The sequence below is a fragment of the Stylophora pistillata genome, chromosome 1, assembly GCF_964205215.1.
Source record: "Stylophora pistillata chromosome 1, jaStyPist1.2, whole genome shotgun sequence".
In the NCBI taxonomy this organism is placed as follows: Eukaryota; Metazoa; Cnidaria; class Anthozoa; order Scleractinia; family Pocilloporidae; genus Stylophora; species Stylophora pistillata.
Genome location: NC_142519.1, coordinates 26,618,768 through 26,635,725, shown reverse-complemented (window position 1 = coordinate 26,635,725; position 16,958 = coordinate 26,618,768). Strand labels below are relative to the sequence as shown.

Here is a 16,958-nt window from a genome sequence, read left to right as displayed (position 1 = left end):
GAGATTTGATGATATGCACCAAATACATGGACAATGAGTCACATCTTGCGTACACAGTGAGGCTTACTAGAAGTTTGATAGCTTTGATTTCATAAGTAACAAAAAGTTCCGTCAATGAAGAAGATGAACCTTTAAAAGAGACAAAAGACCTTCAACTGTCTCAGTTGTTCTGCTGTTGTTCTTGAATATCTACTCTTGAGAGACATATCCTGACTTCTCTTAGCAGTTGCTGGGTACTTAGAGGAAATCAAAAGTAATATGATATTTTTGAAAATATTCTTAGAATGTCTTAATCGCCGACACAACTGCGGAGTTTTCTATCTTTTATGAAAGGACTTTACGGGCCACACCCAAACTGTAGGGCCACCAGCAAGAGAGGGTGGACAAAAACGCACAACACAAGCCAACAGATAGTATCTAGTACGGTAGAAAGGCACAAGAACTATGCATCTACTACTGCAGGTGATCTATTTTGGGGTCTTCGGGAAAGTTTAGTGTCAGTGATACCTATAGAAGTTAATTTGGTTTACTTTGCAACAGCCAAATGTACACTTATGAATATAGTTATCTAAAGGACCTGAAGATATCAGTAGCAGGTTTACGACATAAATAGTCGTTCTTTTCTTCTTTGTGAAAGTGGTGCAATGAGAAATCGTTCCATTTAACAATAGCAAGATGTCTTGAGAACGAACACAAGTTAAATTGTTTTTGGTACAGAAACGTTTCTGTTGCAGTTTTTAGCTAGTCATGAGATTTGAGAAAGAACAACTTTAAGTAACAATAAATCCGTCAAGGAAGCAGCCGAGGCAACAAGGTATAATATATTAACTAGGGGGTACTGATTACAGCGAAATTAGAATTTAGTTTAATCCATTTAATAACTAAACATTTCTTATCAACGCTCTTTTCATTTAGGAGATTTGCCTAACAAGCTTTGGTTGCCTTAACATCGCCCTCCTAGTGATCAATCTCACTGCGAAAGGTAAGAATCGTGCACACATCACTTCGTACTTTAAAGGAACAAATCAATTGAAATAGAGTTTAAAAATTGCAATCTGTTTAACTTAAGAGGTGAACTCGATATGTTATAGATTGACTGATTCCTGGTGATCAAGAGAAGAAATTTTTAGGCTATAGCTAATCTAAATGTGTTAAAAGTATCATTGGCAAATTATTTCTTTTTCAGAGATAGTAAATTGCTTTGAATTTCAAATCCCTTTTTAGGGCTCGCGTATGATGAATTCGACAAAGAATGTGTCCGTGTGCATAATCAATTGAGAGCACTCCACAATGCTTCTGCGCTTTGCTGGTCGGAGTCTTTAGCCGGGGATGCCCAGAGATGGGCTGAAAACTTGGCGAACAAGGACCGTGCGGAACATGATTACCAGGATCTTATTACCAAGGGTCAAGGAGAAAACATTGCTTGGATGACTTTGACAACTGAAAAGTGTGAAGGACCTAGAAAGTCTGGCTGTGTAAGCTGCGGAGACATTGTTAAAAAGTGGTACAGCGAGGAGAAAAATTACGACTTTCAGAAAGGTGCTGCGATTGATCCAGGTCAACCTATCCGTCACTTCAATCAGGTAGTAAAAAAGTAAAATTAATCATCCAAGCTAAAGGCAAAGTACGGTAGAATGAAATTCAGTTCGACTGATAATTCGTGGGAAAGAAAGCTTTTTGCATCTCTTTCCCTTAACTCTCGGTCCTTAGTTTACATTAGTAGAAACTTAGCTTAGGGAACTTTTATGCTGCAACACACTGCTTGCAATTCGATTGGTCATGGTACATGATTTGTCAGAGCTCAGACGCGCGGTTGACGTCATCTAAAGCTTTTTCCCTTGCTTTGCCGAAATGTACCATAATCCGCTAAAAGTGAAACTAATGCAATTGGCGTTATCCTCAGATTTGATCACACTTTTTGTGCCACGTACTTGTTACGTTGTGCGGCCCGTCTAAATAAAAACGAATTTTCTGTTCACTTGTTCGTAATACCCTTAAACACAGATTGTATGGAAGTCTACAACAGAACTAGGGATGGGGAGTGCTCGTAGTAATGAACATGGCTTGATAGTAGTTGCACGGTATAGTCCCATGGGGAGTACAGGTGGAACTGTCTCTTTTCTACAGAACGTCGATCCTCCAGGTGAGCTGAATAAAGTTAGAATGATCGAGATATTACATCTTATTGATCGATGAGTGTGCAAAGATGAAGGAATATAAAGACTTTGGTGACGTATGAGGGTTGTGCGTAGTTTTTGAGAATTATCATATAGTATACTTTTTATTGACGTGTTTACATAACGCTAGGCATATTGAGAGAATTCTCCAAATTTATGGAAATCCTTAGCTACATCTCAGGTTTAGCAACTGAATGGAACTCTCCAAGCTCCTTTTTGGTTAAGATGACTGTAATATGCGTAAAGACGGAGAAAGTATTTTCATACTTGTGGAAATATATGGCAAAAGGCTATTTAGTGCAAATAAATGAGTAAATAATTAATGGTCCAATTCCATTTTAACCATAAAATGGCTAAAGCTAAACAGCTTCAGAGATAAAAGAAACGGCGTTGTATGCTTTATCTTTTAGGTCAAAAATCTGGAAACGTTTCTTTAGATACAACAGGTAAATAAATAGAATACCATGCAAACTTAGCACTCCTACCGGAACTAAAGGTATTTTTCCAAAATTACTACTCTGACTTACACTCGCAGTTATCAGAGCAACTCCATTTCTCGCATTTTATTCTATTAATTCGCAAAAAAGAAAAAAAATTCAGAAAAATTGCAAACTATTAAAGTTTGTAGTTAATAACTGCTCCTTTTTCCACGAAACAGATCAAAACGCAAATTCGAAGCCAGAAACAACCATAATAAAGATCACCAAAGTCGTGCAGAGTAAGTAAACGCACTTCAGTTTACGGCAAGGACGCGCTAGAGTTAATGAGAAGTAAAAAAGTATGTAGAAAGAATTTCACTGAACAAAACAGCAATCTAGGTGTTTTGAATGGGAATGACATCAATGAATCGAAAAGCGATCATAGCGTTTATTACTAAGTTTGCGTTATTTTCGTTGATGTTGCTAATGTTGTTTGTGTGTAGTTCTCGTACATGTATTTAACGTATTTTTCTGAGTTAAAGCTTATGGTATCATGACGATGTTAAAGTTGTTCAAATCATTCCTTATCTAAATAATTTTGAATTTTGAAACGATCTTCGCAGTAATGAATATTACTTATGCGGTACTGAAAATATGCCTGAAATAAAATTCTAGCCTGGACGGGATTTGAACCCATGACCTCTGCGATATCGGAGCAGTGCTCTACCAACTGAGCTAACAAGTCAACCCGGAGCTGGTCATTGTGTTCGTTCGTAATAAACCTGTCCATTTATCGAGTTGGTTCTTTGATTTTCTTAAAATTGTTTTTTTAAGAGTTTCCACAAGGGTCAAACCCACAAGAAAGTGGAAAAAGCGTATCGGGAGAAAAGCCAACGCAAGGTGAGCTGGTTGTTGTTTGATTTCTCGTAGTTAGCCCAAAAGTAGTTCCAAAGGAGCAAGTGTATAATATGAAGGCAATATGTGTGAAAATCGACATTACGATCGCAACGAAATCGAAATACAGCAATATACGAGTTTCATAAACTTCGACCTAAGCTCATAAATGCTTTTCTAAATTTAGGCGTACCCTCGTCACCAGCCCCCAAGACAGAGTCTGAACCAAACGAGAACTCCATGACTTGTGGAATCAGAAAACCCAGCCGTATTGTTGGAGGTGAAGTAGCATATCCTGGTGCGTGGCCGTGGCAAGCAGGATTCAAACGTGATGCAAATGACATACTCTTCTGCGGAGGATCTCTCATAAACAAGGAATGGGTCGTCACGGCATCTCACTGTGTTTACGACTTACTAAACATAAATAAAAACACTGTGTTGGTTGTGGTGCTGGGTGAGTTTGACAAAGCGAGTAAAGAAGAGCAAGAAATCTCTGTAAAAACGAAGAGAATCATCATGCATCCAAAGTACGATTCCCAAACTTTGGATTACGATATCGCCCTTGTGAAACTGGAGAAACCACTTCGAGATTTTAGCACCTATATTCGACCCGTGTGTGTGCCGGACGGCAGCGAGACGTTTGATAGCAAATCAAAGTGTTACGTAACTGGATTTGGAAGAACACAGCAAGGGGGAGATCTAGCAGGAATGCTGCGCATGGCAAAGATACCGCTGGTGGACAAAGAAACATGCAAGCAAGCCTATGACGAGAAGCTTACAGAGCGCATGATCTGTGCAGGTTTTCCCAAAGGAGGAATAGACGCATGTCAAGGAGACAGTGGTGGACCGTTGAGCTGTTTATATGAAGGCCGTTGGTATCTGACCGGCGTTGTCAGCTGGGGAGTGGGATGTGCTCAACCTAACGCCTATGGTGTCTATTCCAAAGTGCAGGTGCTGGAGGACTGGTTGGACGCTACTATGAAAGCTAATGAGTAGTAAATCATTGTCTAAGATTACGCACATAATTTATAACGTGAAGAAGGCTTATGTTAAAGATATGGATGACTCCTTCTCTTGATATGAATAAATTTAAATTGCAAGCTTAAAAAGGTGCTCCATTAGTTTGTTATAACTGACATTACTCCTGTTGATAAATCTTCATCTCGCTACGAAAGCACTTTCCATTACGCCATTCCCTTGCACAACCATATTTTACACTACACATAGAGTCCTGAATAGAGAAGGGTTGGGGATGGTGTTATAAATCTTTTTTTCCCCAGTCTAAGTTTCAAAATCATAGCTTTTTGTAGATAGAAAATATTGCAAGTGTCAAGGGAAATGTATGACTCGATTCTAGAATTATCCACTCGATCTCTCACTGGAAGACATTTGAAATCACTTGGCGGATGAATTAAACTAGAAGCAGCATTCAGAGCAGAAATTCGGAAAATGGTGGAAACTGTATGTTAAAAAAGCAATACAGTTCAATAAATTAAGCTAAAATAAGGAATGCTCCGAGGATAAGAAAGTGGAAGACATCCCAAGTTCCAAATATATGTTGAAGCAAATGTAATTCATTCTGAAGCCTAGGGAGAGCTAAGGTACAAGGTACATGACTGAATAGCATACAAGTTGACTGCGAGAGTCGAAGATCATTGTGAAGCCAAGGATAATCCAATAAAAAAAACTGAACGTACCACAAGACTCCCGTGGAATTAAAAAAAAAAAGGCTCGTGGAAAATACAGATGACACCGACAGCGCTCCAAAAGTGTAGCAACCGCAACGAGGCTGACCGGCAATCTATACCATGATCCTTAGAGAAATCGGTAAAAGCATCATTACGAGGCTCAAGAAAAAATCATGGAATCATGAAGTCGAAGTGTTCTTTGTTAAAAGTACAATGCCCGTAACAAATTCAAAGATATATCTGACCGTGGCGTGTGTAAACTTTGGTAAAGCAACACAGTATAAAAACACAGTAAAACAAATTACTTAGACATAAAGACTTAACAATGAACGCTGAGTTCTCAATAATTCTGAACAGAGACATGTTCAACAAGCGTTTAAGCTTCTCATTCATCCACCTGTGCAGCTGTGTTTATCTTATGACACGAAGGACAACCTCCGTGTTCAATAATAAATAACGTTTGAACTCAATCACTACATTCAACAAAGGGAAAGTGATGAGGTGAAGCAAAACTTGAAATTTCGACACAAGGAAAGCTACGTCCAGAAATGTTGCGTTAGCTGATCTGGAGCAAGGCTGACCGGTGAGTGAAACCTTTTTTCTTAGATTCGACCAAAATATTGAACACTGGTTAACACCACTCTGTCACCGTAATTTCGTTTTCATCCCATTGTAAGAAAACTTACATTGTCGAGACGGCAAGATACTGATAGGCATTTCTTATTTTAAGATTATAGGCTCGACTCCTGCGATTTAATTTTTCAATAAAAACTTAATTTTGCATTGCTCGAGCTTTGGTTAAACGTCTTTTAAAGTAAAATTTTTACGATAAGAGTGTTTCCATAACTTATCAACGGCTCAATTGATTCAAGTGCTAACTTTTTTCACACACTCTCACCTTTCATATGCAAACTGAACAAGACCTAACGGATCATATTCAATCTAAGTACATTCGTGTCCAGTTGTACTTTAAGCTGAAGTATACTAAATTCCCTATTTAATTTAAAGTACCCAACTCTAGGTGCACATCACTTACAAGACAGCAGTCGCGTTATTGCAGCCAGTTTTGAATCAATATTCAAGTTATTGGTTATTGCAAGTTTTTTAATACGATGAGCGGCAGGACTATGAGTAACTTTGAGAATGGATCGGACAAATGATATAAAGAGTGAGACGTAAATTTTAAAGCGATGATATTTGCTCTCATAGAAGGCTAAGGTTCCACCGAGAAACATCCTGTACTTTCATTTCATCAACTTCAAAGTTATTCATGTTGATAAAAAATTACCATCAGTGACTTTAGAACAAAGATGTCGCGTTCTATAAAGTGTATTTCGGTATGCAATCCTAAGAGTATTGGTTTTTGGTTTGAATTAAACTCACTTATATTTCACAACAGGTTTAGTGGATCATTATCGGCAAGACGATATGCTTGTATTTGTGATTTTTCAAGTTTTATTCACCCTCGGTACGGTACACAACTTTTCCCTTTCAATATATTTAACCGTGTTAATTAAGCTATAATAAACGTTAGTATCAATCGTGAATAAAAGTGATGAGAACCCAAGCTAGGAGTGTCTTTTAAGTTAAATACATAGGTCAGTAGATCCAACAACTATGTTTGTGCAACTCTCTAGACCTTGGATAAATTTTCCCTTGCTAGGATTTCGATGTAGCAGTTATGGCAAAACTAGTAATTTTTTGGAATGGGTGTTAGAGTGGTGCGCTAAATGATGATAGTAACATATTCTTGTCTCAATTAAAAGGGCTGTTTGTAAAGACTGCTACTTATCGCTCTTGAAGATAATCAACCACTGCCCATCAAATTTCCTCAAATCACACACGCCAGGAGGTATTTCTGTTACTTAAAAGACGTATCACAAGTTTGAGGAACGTGATTCGTGTTATTAAATAAATTCTCAGTGTTAAGGGCACACTTTTGTAGTGGACTTGAGGGAATATTTATGAAACTCATTCCTCTCTATTTCGCCTTACAGGCTCGTCACTCGATATTTTTGACGAAAACTGTTTGATTTCGACCAATTTACTGAGAAGGCGACATGGAGTTCCAGACCTCACTTGGTCGGAAGCTCTCGCAACAGATGCTCGCGCTTGGGCAACTTTCTTAGCTGAAAGTGAAACTTTCGAACACGATTACAGCAGTATGCAAAACAAACACCAAGGAGAAAATCTGGCTTTCTTCAAGCCGTACAAGGCGAAATGTCAAGGACCCAAGAAGGACGATTGCGTTCAGTGTCGAGAGATTGTTGATGGCTGGTATGATGAAGTCAAAAATTATGACTTTGGAATGGGAAAACCCAAAACACCCGGAGGCGTGGTAATGCATTTTACACAGGTAAGTACCTGTTGATCAAAGAATTAATTTCGAATTCGTTACCCTACGATTAGGAAGAATAAATGAAAAAGGAAAAGACCATGGTTTTCCCTTTTACGAGAAGAACTTTTCAGGAAATAAAATGAGTAATTCTACCTTGCCGTAAAGGTGTGGATTACGTTCCGTACAGTTCAGCGAACTTATACGAATTATTTATAAATATTTCTTATGAATAATCATATTGCAAGAAACATTATTGGCTTGTGAGCCGAGCTTTGGCTTTCCTTCCCTGCTATTATCGAATTATTCACCGGAGATATTTCCCTCCAAGAAGCTTACTTTTTATTAACTTATAGTTCTCAGCAACTTGTCGTTGTATAAAACTGGAATTTAAAAACTCCGTTTGAAAACATCACCAATACGAGAACTATGTATTTTACAAATCGTTCAATGAATTATAGGAAGTATGGAAAAACTCCCGCCAGTTTGGAATTGGAACTGCTAAGAGCAACAAGTACGGCTTCATAGCTGTGGCTCGGTACAGTCCTCGTGGAAACAGAGGGGGACCCACAATGTTTAAAGACAATGTTTTTCCTCCAGGTATACATTGATAAAAATAAATCACAACCGTTTTCTATTTCAATGTGTTCTCTGTGGGGGAATAGCCATAGGCACTTTGGTATCAAAGAAATCTCGTTCGAAGGGGAATAATCAGATTCATTAGCTGCCTAAGCATAATATAAAAGGCAAAATATTTAGCACATGGCCAAATCCAGGGCAATGGGATTCAGATGTACTATGCATTATAAAAGCGTGGACGTAAGGAGACTGTTTGGCTTCTATTTTGTGACCTTGTGAGGGGTTGTTAGGGAGTGTCACGTCTAAGGTGCTTGGAGAGAAGGTTCTTAGCAGAAGAAGCTTAATCCATAAGAAGAAAGATAAAGATAAAAACAACAACTTATTAAAAAATATTCTTCCAATAAAACATTTAATAAAATTGGAATCTTGGAAACATAACCATGTTATATATTTCAAAATTCAGGAACTATTTCTGACCCGACACCTTCAGTCAATACCTCTGCTACGTCCCCTCCAACGCCCACCACCCCTGGGACTCCTCCCGTGGAGAAAACGACTGCTGCCACTACCCCTGCCACTGGTAACATTATCAAATGATATTATCATTTAGTAAGAAGACAAGCACAAACCTCAATAATTTTTTATCTGTGTCCTTTAACCGTTGTTGCATTCCTTTAGTAGCTAATTCCCTTTCGTTGTATAGAACGCAAGATAGCAACAAAAAATAAACAGATAAGTTCAGATTGACCCATTAATTAATGAATGAATAAATGCATTCATAATCTCTTACGATAAGCTCAAATATTAGAAAACAGATAGATTTCATTCGTTTTACCCCAGCACTCACGAGGGATCGAGCCCAACGCATGCACCTTCGTATTTTTCTCTCTACATCTGAGCAACAGAGAACTCAATGGTAACATGCAGCTAAGCCAGTACCCAGTTCATATGTGACAAGCCTCCTGCATTTTGCTATGATCACAAATCAAACTATCATCTCTCTCAAAGACAGCCTTAAAAAGCAATTGCTGAAAGGAATTGAAAGCAAATAAAGTAAATAATGTTCTGTTTTTTTGTTTTCTTTTTTTTTTTTCATTGACAGGGGGAGGTAACAGCCCCACTCCTCTACCTTCACCCACTTCACCAAACACTGGCGGGCCGGAGAATGGCAGCACTACCGTCCTTCCACCCACTCCAGTGCCACCCGGTAGGATATCAACTTACAGCTTTTAACGTTCACAATACACTTTCAGTTTAATGTTTTTTCGATTGCAGATGTTTTCAGTGATAAATTTTGATAAAATAGTAATTTCAATCGCTTTAACCGTTGTTGCATTGCTTTAGTAGCTAATTCCCTTTCTTTGTCTAGAACGCAAGATAACAACAAAAAATGAACAGATAAGTTTAGATTGACCCATTAATTACTGAATGAATAAATACATTCATAAGTTCTTACGATAAGCTCAAATATTAGAAAAAAAGATATATTTTATTTGTTTTAACCCCAGCACTCACGAGGAATCGAGCCCTGCGCATGCACCTTCGTATTTTGCGCTCTACATTTGAGAAACAGATCAACTTACAACTTTCACGTTCACAATCTACTTTTTCGATTGCAGATATTTTCAGTGATAATTTTTGATAAAATAATCATTTCAATCGCTTTGGGTGAATTATTGGGACTTCAAGAATCAATTTTCTGAGGCGCTGAGTATTCAGATCATAAGATTATTGCGCAACTGACACTCTCCTTCTGTGCCACCCAGGTCCTGTGCCGAAAAACAACTCACAGTGCCAGTATTTTGTGGTAAACAGTACGACTTACACCTACGCCATCGTTCAAAGTGAGGCTCTTCACAGAAAAATTATGATATATTAACAGAATTATTGTTAGCATCATTTACATTAATCAGATCAAATAGTGCGCATTTATTGTTTGGGATGGAAATGATAGGAGCTCTTCAACATTTTAAAAATATGTACTAATCCATCATATTCTCGTTCAATCGCGGAAAAATTGAAATGCAATTCAGCTCAATCACTCCTGAATATCATTTAAAGCAACTCCTGTATTGAAGACGCCAACAGCACTATCACACCTGATCTATGAAAGGATACGAAGAATATTTGTTGCTGGCCCATTTCATGCTTGTTCGTAACGTATTGTCTTCATTAGACTTGCCCCTGCCTGTTGTTAATTTGTTATTGTTACTTTTTAGACTGTCGAGGTAGACCTAACGTCACCTTAATTCCAGAAGGTAAGAGACCTTAAAACCTACTCTACATGAGAGCTCCATCAGCAATAAGTTAATATTAATTAATATTAATTAAAACCTACTCTACGTGAGAGCTCCATCAGCAATAAGTTAATGTTAATACTGAGCAATTACACCTTGTTTGAAAATTCGGACAACTGAGAGCCTGTTCAATTCGAATATATCGTCTTTTTGCCGCTATCAACTCACTTTTTCTCCTAGCTCATCCATATTTCGTCAGCTGGATTAAATATGACAGAACTTGAAACGGGTGAAAATAAGTTTTACTCTTGAAATGATTACTGGTAATTCGTGCACGACACAAAAGGGGCTTTTGCTTTCAACTTCCCTTTAAACTTCAATCAAGAATTGCGTAGCATGAACCAAAACCCAGAGTTTGTGATGAATAACCCTTAATTTGCGATCTAACTTTGATTAACCTAATCAAGAGAAGACAAAGTTCACTGAATGTTATCACAAGGCCCATAGAAAACTAATAAATAATACATCAGGCAAGTCACCAATGGCGTTTGACCTCCTTCATTATCACTACCACTGAATGATAATGTTATAAAACGATCATACATGTAGCTATCAAGGAGTCAGTGCGACCTTTTTTCTTTTTTCAACAAGTTAAACTTATCAAATATTTAAACCTGGTAGGTACCACTCGCCCGACAAAAACAACAAAAGCACCAAACAAAGGAAGAGGTAACAGCATGCAAAATCTAAAGCAATCTGCATGCTGCTACTTGTCGCAAACTAATCGATTCCTTACGTTACCAAAATAGGGTATGCTCTTGTCAAGCTCCTTAATAAGTTTCCTGATTTTTTAGTCAATTTTGGGGAGGGGGTAAAAGAAATAGCCGCCTTGCACGCATTAGCTGTTGAAACTGACCAAGCCCAATTTATACGTTCTTCAGATGAGAAATATTTCCAGCTCTGACCGAGTGAATGTTATGATAGAACAGCGATACACAGTCAAAGTCAGATGGCTGAGTTGTAATTTTAGTTTTCGGTCGGTTAGGTTTGATATCTGCTCTCCTTAGTTTCGACCTTTTCATGGATGGGTTTTGTTTCGATGGCGAGAGTCATTTAATACTTTTCTGGGATGAAAAATGTAACAATAGCTTCTGAATTCGTTTTCCTAGTTTGAATGGAAATCATACATCTAACCAACTAATGATGAAAATAGTCTCATTGAGTTCATTTAGTACATCCCAGTAAAATAACCAGTCAGCAAATATTATTCAGAAACTGTTCATCGCACTGGATAAGACCGTGATATAACAAAAGGTGAGAATACTTTCAGATTTGAAACAAATTGTTGCACCTTTCGCTAAAAATTCATAACTCATTTGCTGTAAAAAATTCAAGATGCTGCATTCTATACTTTGATAAAAGAGAGTGCAGGCTCGAGAAGGTTCGAATTGTATGATGCATGACAAGTAAATAACATAATTCCCAGGAGTAAATACTATAAAATAGTACTAAAACGATGAAAAGTAACCTTTCGATCAGAGTTTATACATCCCCTATCGAAATGAGAAGAAATTGAAACAGAAACAATCTTCTACGAAAAAAATATAGAGAAAAACGATTACTGACACATTGATACAAGACGATCTTTCCAAGTTTGAAACTTTCATGTGTCCCCACTAAAGTGAATCACACTTTTCTATCGGGTAAGACTCCCGTGTCATGCCTCCATGTCATTATGGTGAGATTTCGCGTGATTTCCTCGCTGAGAGTGCCAAAAAATCTCGAGCATGCTTCCTACTTCCAATTAGCTATGCGTGTCTATTTCTATTTGAAAGCTCATCACGAATTGAACTGGTGGTAAAATATCTGACCAAGCTTTGACGTAAAAAATACCTTCGGGTCTAAAATGCAATCTATGGTCTCAGCAAAATTTTTTTCAATCTCCAATAGTTATAGTAATGGTACCTTCAATTATTCTAATCAGCTGTTCAATGAATCACTTTCCTTATAAAAATCAATAGGGAATATGACAGCTTCCAAACCAGAACAGTCGACGGGAACAACAACAACAACAACAACAACAACAACAACAACTCAAACAGTCTCAACAGCAACAACAAACACGGGTGGTTCACAATCAACAAAAACTACCTCCCCGACTGCTACAACATTAAAACCAGAATCAACAACAGTTACAACTGTAAATCCTGAGGAAACGACGGACGAAACGACCATGACCACCACTACACCTGAGCCAACAACAACGCAAACAACTTTAAGCACGCTGAATCCAGAACAGACTTCCCCAACTACGTCATCGTCACCAACACCACCAGAAACAACGACAAGCACTACTACCACAAGTAGTTCAGAGATCACAACATCAAAACCAACAACTATGCCTCCTCCACAACAATTTCCAACTACACCTACACAGACAACACTACCAACAGGAACCACGATGGAACCTGTTCTGACTACCACTTCATCAACAGTTAATCCCGAGGAAACTACCACGTCCATTACATTACCTACACTAACTTCTGAGTCCTCCTCTACAACTGGGACACCAACAACTAAAACTCCCCCGCAACAGTTTCCTGGACAGACCACACCAACTACAGGAACCACGTTAAAACCTCAGTTGACAGCTGCTTCATCGACAGCGAAACCAGAACAAACAACTTTGACAACAACTACTACGGCTAGCCCAGGGATTACAACTTTAACATCTACAACGGCGCCTCCTCCGCACCAATTTCCAACCACACCGGCACAGACAACATCATCCACGGTAAGCCCTGGAGAAACGACACCTACAGCTACGCCTCCCCCTCAACAGTCCCCAACTACACCTGCACAGACAACACCAACGTCTCTGACGACCACAAAGCCAGAATTGACGACACCTACTGTCGCAACGACACCAGAAAAAACAACTAAGCAAACGACTTCATCTGTCAGTAAACCACAAGGATTATCAACCACCACATCGACAGAAACAACCACAAGTCAAGGGGTAACAACACCGACTGTGACAACTTTCACTTCAGAAACAACGGAAACAACAGCTCCTCCAGACCTAACGACACCGACACTTTCTTCAACTATAAATCCAGAAGAGTCTACCACAACGCTTAAGCCACAGCTTACCTCGCCGACGACAGCAAATACAGAATTAACATCTCCAAGCGCTCAGTCTACCACTTCCACAAACCCAGACTTGACGACTCCAACTTCACCTAGTACGATGACAACAACATTAACAGGTGCAGGAACAACCAAACCAACAGCAGAACCTTCCACTTTATCTACTGTTCAGACAACTGGTACAACGATGTCAACATTGGAATCAACAACAACAGCTGGACAGGAAACAACGACACCCACAACAAATCCAGGAACAACTAATATTACAACAACACAAACCACAACACCTACTGCTACAACAGGTACAGAATGCCACTGCGAGACTGGATACGAACATGGTGTATTCAAAACCACGAGCAACCACGATTCACGTATTCAGTCGCGGGAACAAGTACCGTTTTTGGTTGGAATCCGCTGCTTCTTCGAGAATCGACTATACGCCAATTTTTGACCAGGTAGTTTTTCAAACCATTCAAAACAAGCTGGCATCAATGACAGAAAAATATTTCAAGCGTTGTGCGCTTTTCTTATGCCTTTGCTATACTTCCGAGAGTATTATTACATTAAAAGGGATTTCTCAAGAACGGCACTTGTTACCCAACGACAGTTCTAAAATCTTAGGGAGGGCAGAAAACGCGAAATAGATTAAATAGAATATGTGACCAATATTTTTTATTGCAATTTTCGGAAAACGAAATGAACATAAGCAGCTCTGAAGGAAGCAATCGGTTAAAAAAGGAAAAACAATTTGTGAATCACTCTCTGTCTTACCTTACATGATTTAATTTTCATGATCATGAATGAAGCATGCTTGCCTAGTTAATCTACAGTTAGTTTTCCTAGCTAATTCCCAACATTGCGATTAGGTTTCAGAAAAATTAGCTTGCCAATTGATTTTTCATCAGATGTCCATGGAATAAATTTGCGCGTTAAGATCTCGGCATCACCAATTGTATAACAAACACAGCTCCTCGGCCGGTTCACCCATTAACTTTTCTGATCGGTAGGAATGGCCTTCTCTTTCATTGAATTCTTAGCTATTATAGCAGACAGCGAATCCAGTGGCATAATTAATGACCAGCCTTGAACAAGCCCATCTATGCGGTCTATTTCACTTAGAAACTAACACGGTGGTCTGTGTACCACAAAATATTTCGCATGGTAGAGTTAGTCGTTTGGTTCGATTTAGTGTAATACCTGAATTATGATTGAAATTTGTACATAACATACAAACGAATTAGTTATGAAAATGAATTAGCTGAATGATTCCATTAACATTAAAGAAACCGCTCTTTGCGAAATAACTTATCTTATTTCTCAAACGATAGGTCCAAAGCCTACATCAGTCCCATCACCACCAAACCCATGCGAGCCAAACCCCTGCATGAACGGTGGCACATGTGAAGTAAAGGAGGGTAATGCCACCTGTACGTGTCCCGAGGGATACTGGGGCCCACTATGCCAAGAAAGAGGTATGAAGGCTTTCGATATCGGGGTAGACCTATTATGTAGCCACTTCAGGTAAACAGAATGGGCGACTTAAGTTGACAAATCAACCTTTTTTGCATACGTTACATATTATTGTATTTGGGTTTACTTATCATGATTGCTTATTTGCAAACCGTAAATCCTCTAATAAGTCCCCCGGGAGCTTATTTATTTCAGGTACTTTGGAGGGTGGCTTATTAGAGGGGGGGGGGGGCTTATCAATTTAGCCCGATGTTCACTATAAACTAAAATTACAATACTTGATTAAGTCTATCGTACTTACTGACGTGGAGTGTTACTTTAAATTTTTGTTTGTTTTTTGAGGGAGAGGGGTGGGGGGCTTTAATAGATGGGGGGCTTAATAAATTTCCTTCTCTAAAGAGGGGGGCTTATTAGAGGGGGTGGCTTATTAGAGGGGGGGCTTAACAGAGGATTTACGGTATTTAAATATATCATTTGGAACTGAACTTGAGTTCTATTACGGATAAAGCGCTGTTGGTGATTCAAATACGTTGTCTACCATTATCATTAATGAGGCCTGGTAGGCATGATAACTGATATTGTCATGAGGATAGAAAAGCTTCATTTGTTTCAGAAAGCTAATGTTGAGCGCCTTTAAACTTACACCGTAGGCCCTACTGCTGATGAAAGTAAAGATGCGTTGATGCTTCACAACATGTATAGAGCAATGCACCAGGCCCCATTGTTAACCTGGAACAAAGAGATGGCGGCAAAAGCGCAGGACTGGGCCGAAAAATTAGCCAGAGAACAGAGACTTGTGCATGAGAACGAGGGTTCGACTGATTATGGGGAAAATCTAGCCGAGGTTGGAAGTGATGACAAGGCATTACTGCGAGCAATTGATGCCTGGTACAATGAAGTGGGACAATACAACTTTAAAGAGGCTAAATTCTCTACGGACACTGGCCATTTTTCACAGGTCAGAGATGAGGGGACTATGAGCCTATAATAAGGAGCGTCATAATGTTTTGTACTTATACCCCCCCCCCCCCACCACATAGGTTGTAATTAACCGCTGTCGCCGATATACTCAATCAGACTCCAACCAACAGTTTTTGTTGCCTTATTCATTATCTTAAATATTCTCCTTCATCCCGTAAATTGTTCTAGTTTGGGAATTGTCATATTCCCTATGATTTTAATACATACAGTTATGCATTTAATTAGCTTTTTCTGAAGGAACAGGTACCGAATAAATGCCATCGTAAAATAGTTTTCCTTCATGATTGCATGTAGATCTATCGGAGAATCAAAAACTTGTCTCTCATCGAATTTACTGTGAAGCAAGATGAATAAAGTACATCAAATTTGGCTGAAGAAACCTGGCTTAGAAGTTACTTTGCTGTTTTTTAATGCACTGCTATTCGGTTTTCTTACTTTACAATGTTAAAGTATACCTTATGAAAAGTTACCTTGCTGCTCACTCTTCTGTCATTTTATAATACCGTTAACGTGAATCGGCTGAACCTTTTCTATTGCGTAATAATTGTCAATCCCCTCGATGAAATGTTTTTTTCCTTTGCAGTTGGTTTGGGGTGCCTCAAATGAGCTTGGAATGGCAAAGGCGAAAACCAAAGACAACACAAACGTGTATGTGGTGGCGCGATATAAACCTGCTGGAAACGTTGTCAATCTGTTTGAATCAAATGTAAAGCCTAAACAGTAGGATTTACAACTAAAAGGAAACTATAAATTTCTCGTAATAACTTTTTAAGGAGGAAAATCTAAATAAGGCGATTTTAGATGTAAATGCAGAATGCAGATGATTAATTAATAATCTAATAAAGCTTCATTTACTCCTTAAACTGTTTCCTGTTTTGCTTTCGTGCTATTGCGATGCAAGAAAAACTCCACCAGCTCTTTTTTGTTTCCATGGATAATGTCTCTATGTCTTCGTCTGTAATCTTAAATATAAGTTCTGCAATATCACGAAAAGGTCGATGCTCTCAATATTATCTTATTTCACTTTT

General features: G+C 38.6%; 2 protein-coding genes across 2 annotated transcripts; both read left to right on the top strand.

The window, feature by feature from the left end:
* The first annotated feature begins 368 nt into the window (after positions 1-368).
* On the top strand, positions 369-4,599 carry LOC111320578 (uncharacterized). Its single transcript, XM_022923236.2, has 8 exons — positions 369-462; positions 916-982; positions 1,225-1,583; positions 2,005-2,143; positions 2,588-2,623; positions 2,836-2,895; positions 3,431-3,496; positions 3,678-4,599. Exons 1-8 carry the CDS (start codon positions 445-447, stop codon positions 4,484-4,486), a joined length of 1,554 nt encoding a protein of 517 aa, XP_022778971.1. The 5' UTR covers positions 369-444; the 3' UTR covers positions 4,487-4,599.
* A 1,014-nt stretch (positions 4,600-5,613) lies between these two features.
* Positions 5,614-16,793, top strand: LOC111320682 (uncharacterized). Its single transcript, XM_022923345.2, has 12 exons — positions 5,614-5,761; positions 6,578-6,646; positions 7,176-7,534; positions 7,975-8,113; positions 8,556-8,672; positions 9,195-9,299; positions 9,859-9,936; positions 10,312-10,350; positions 12,351-13,781; positions 14,808-14,951; positions 15,600-15,907; positions 16,514-16,793. The coding sequence occupies exons 2-12, from the start codon at positions 6,607-6,609 to the stop codon at positions 16,652-16,654; spliced, it is 2,901 nt and encodes a 966-aa protein (XP_022779080.1). The 5' UTR covers positions 5,614-5,761; positions 6,578-6,606; the 3' UTR covers positions 16,655-16,793.
* The last annotated feature ends 165 nt before the right edge of the window (positions 16,794-16,958 follow it).

Coding starts and splice junctions, on each gene's coding strand:
- LOC111320682 (XM_022923345.2), top strand. CDS start 6,607: ATGCTTGTATTTGTGATTTTTCAAGTTTTATTCACCCTCG. Junction 8,114..8,555: donor AGACAATGTTTTTCCTCCAG/GTATACATTGAT, acceptor TTCAAAATTCAG/GAACTATTTCTGACCCGACA. Junction 15,908..16,513: donor ACACTGGCCATTTTTCACAG/GTCAGAGATGAG, acceptor TTTCCTTTGCAG/TTGGTTTGGGGTGCCTCAAA.
- LOC111320578 (XM_022923236.2), top strand. Junction 983..1,224: donor GATCAATCTCACTGCGAAAG/GTAAGAATCGTG, acceptor ATCCCTTTTTAG/GGCTCGCGTATGATGAATTC. Junction 2,896..3,430: donor GATCACCAAAGTCGTGCAGA/GTAAGTAAACGC, acceptor TGTTTTTTTAAG/AGTTTCCACAAGGGTCAAAC.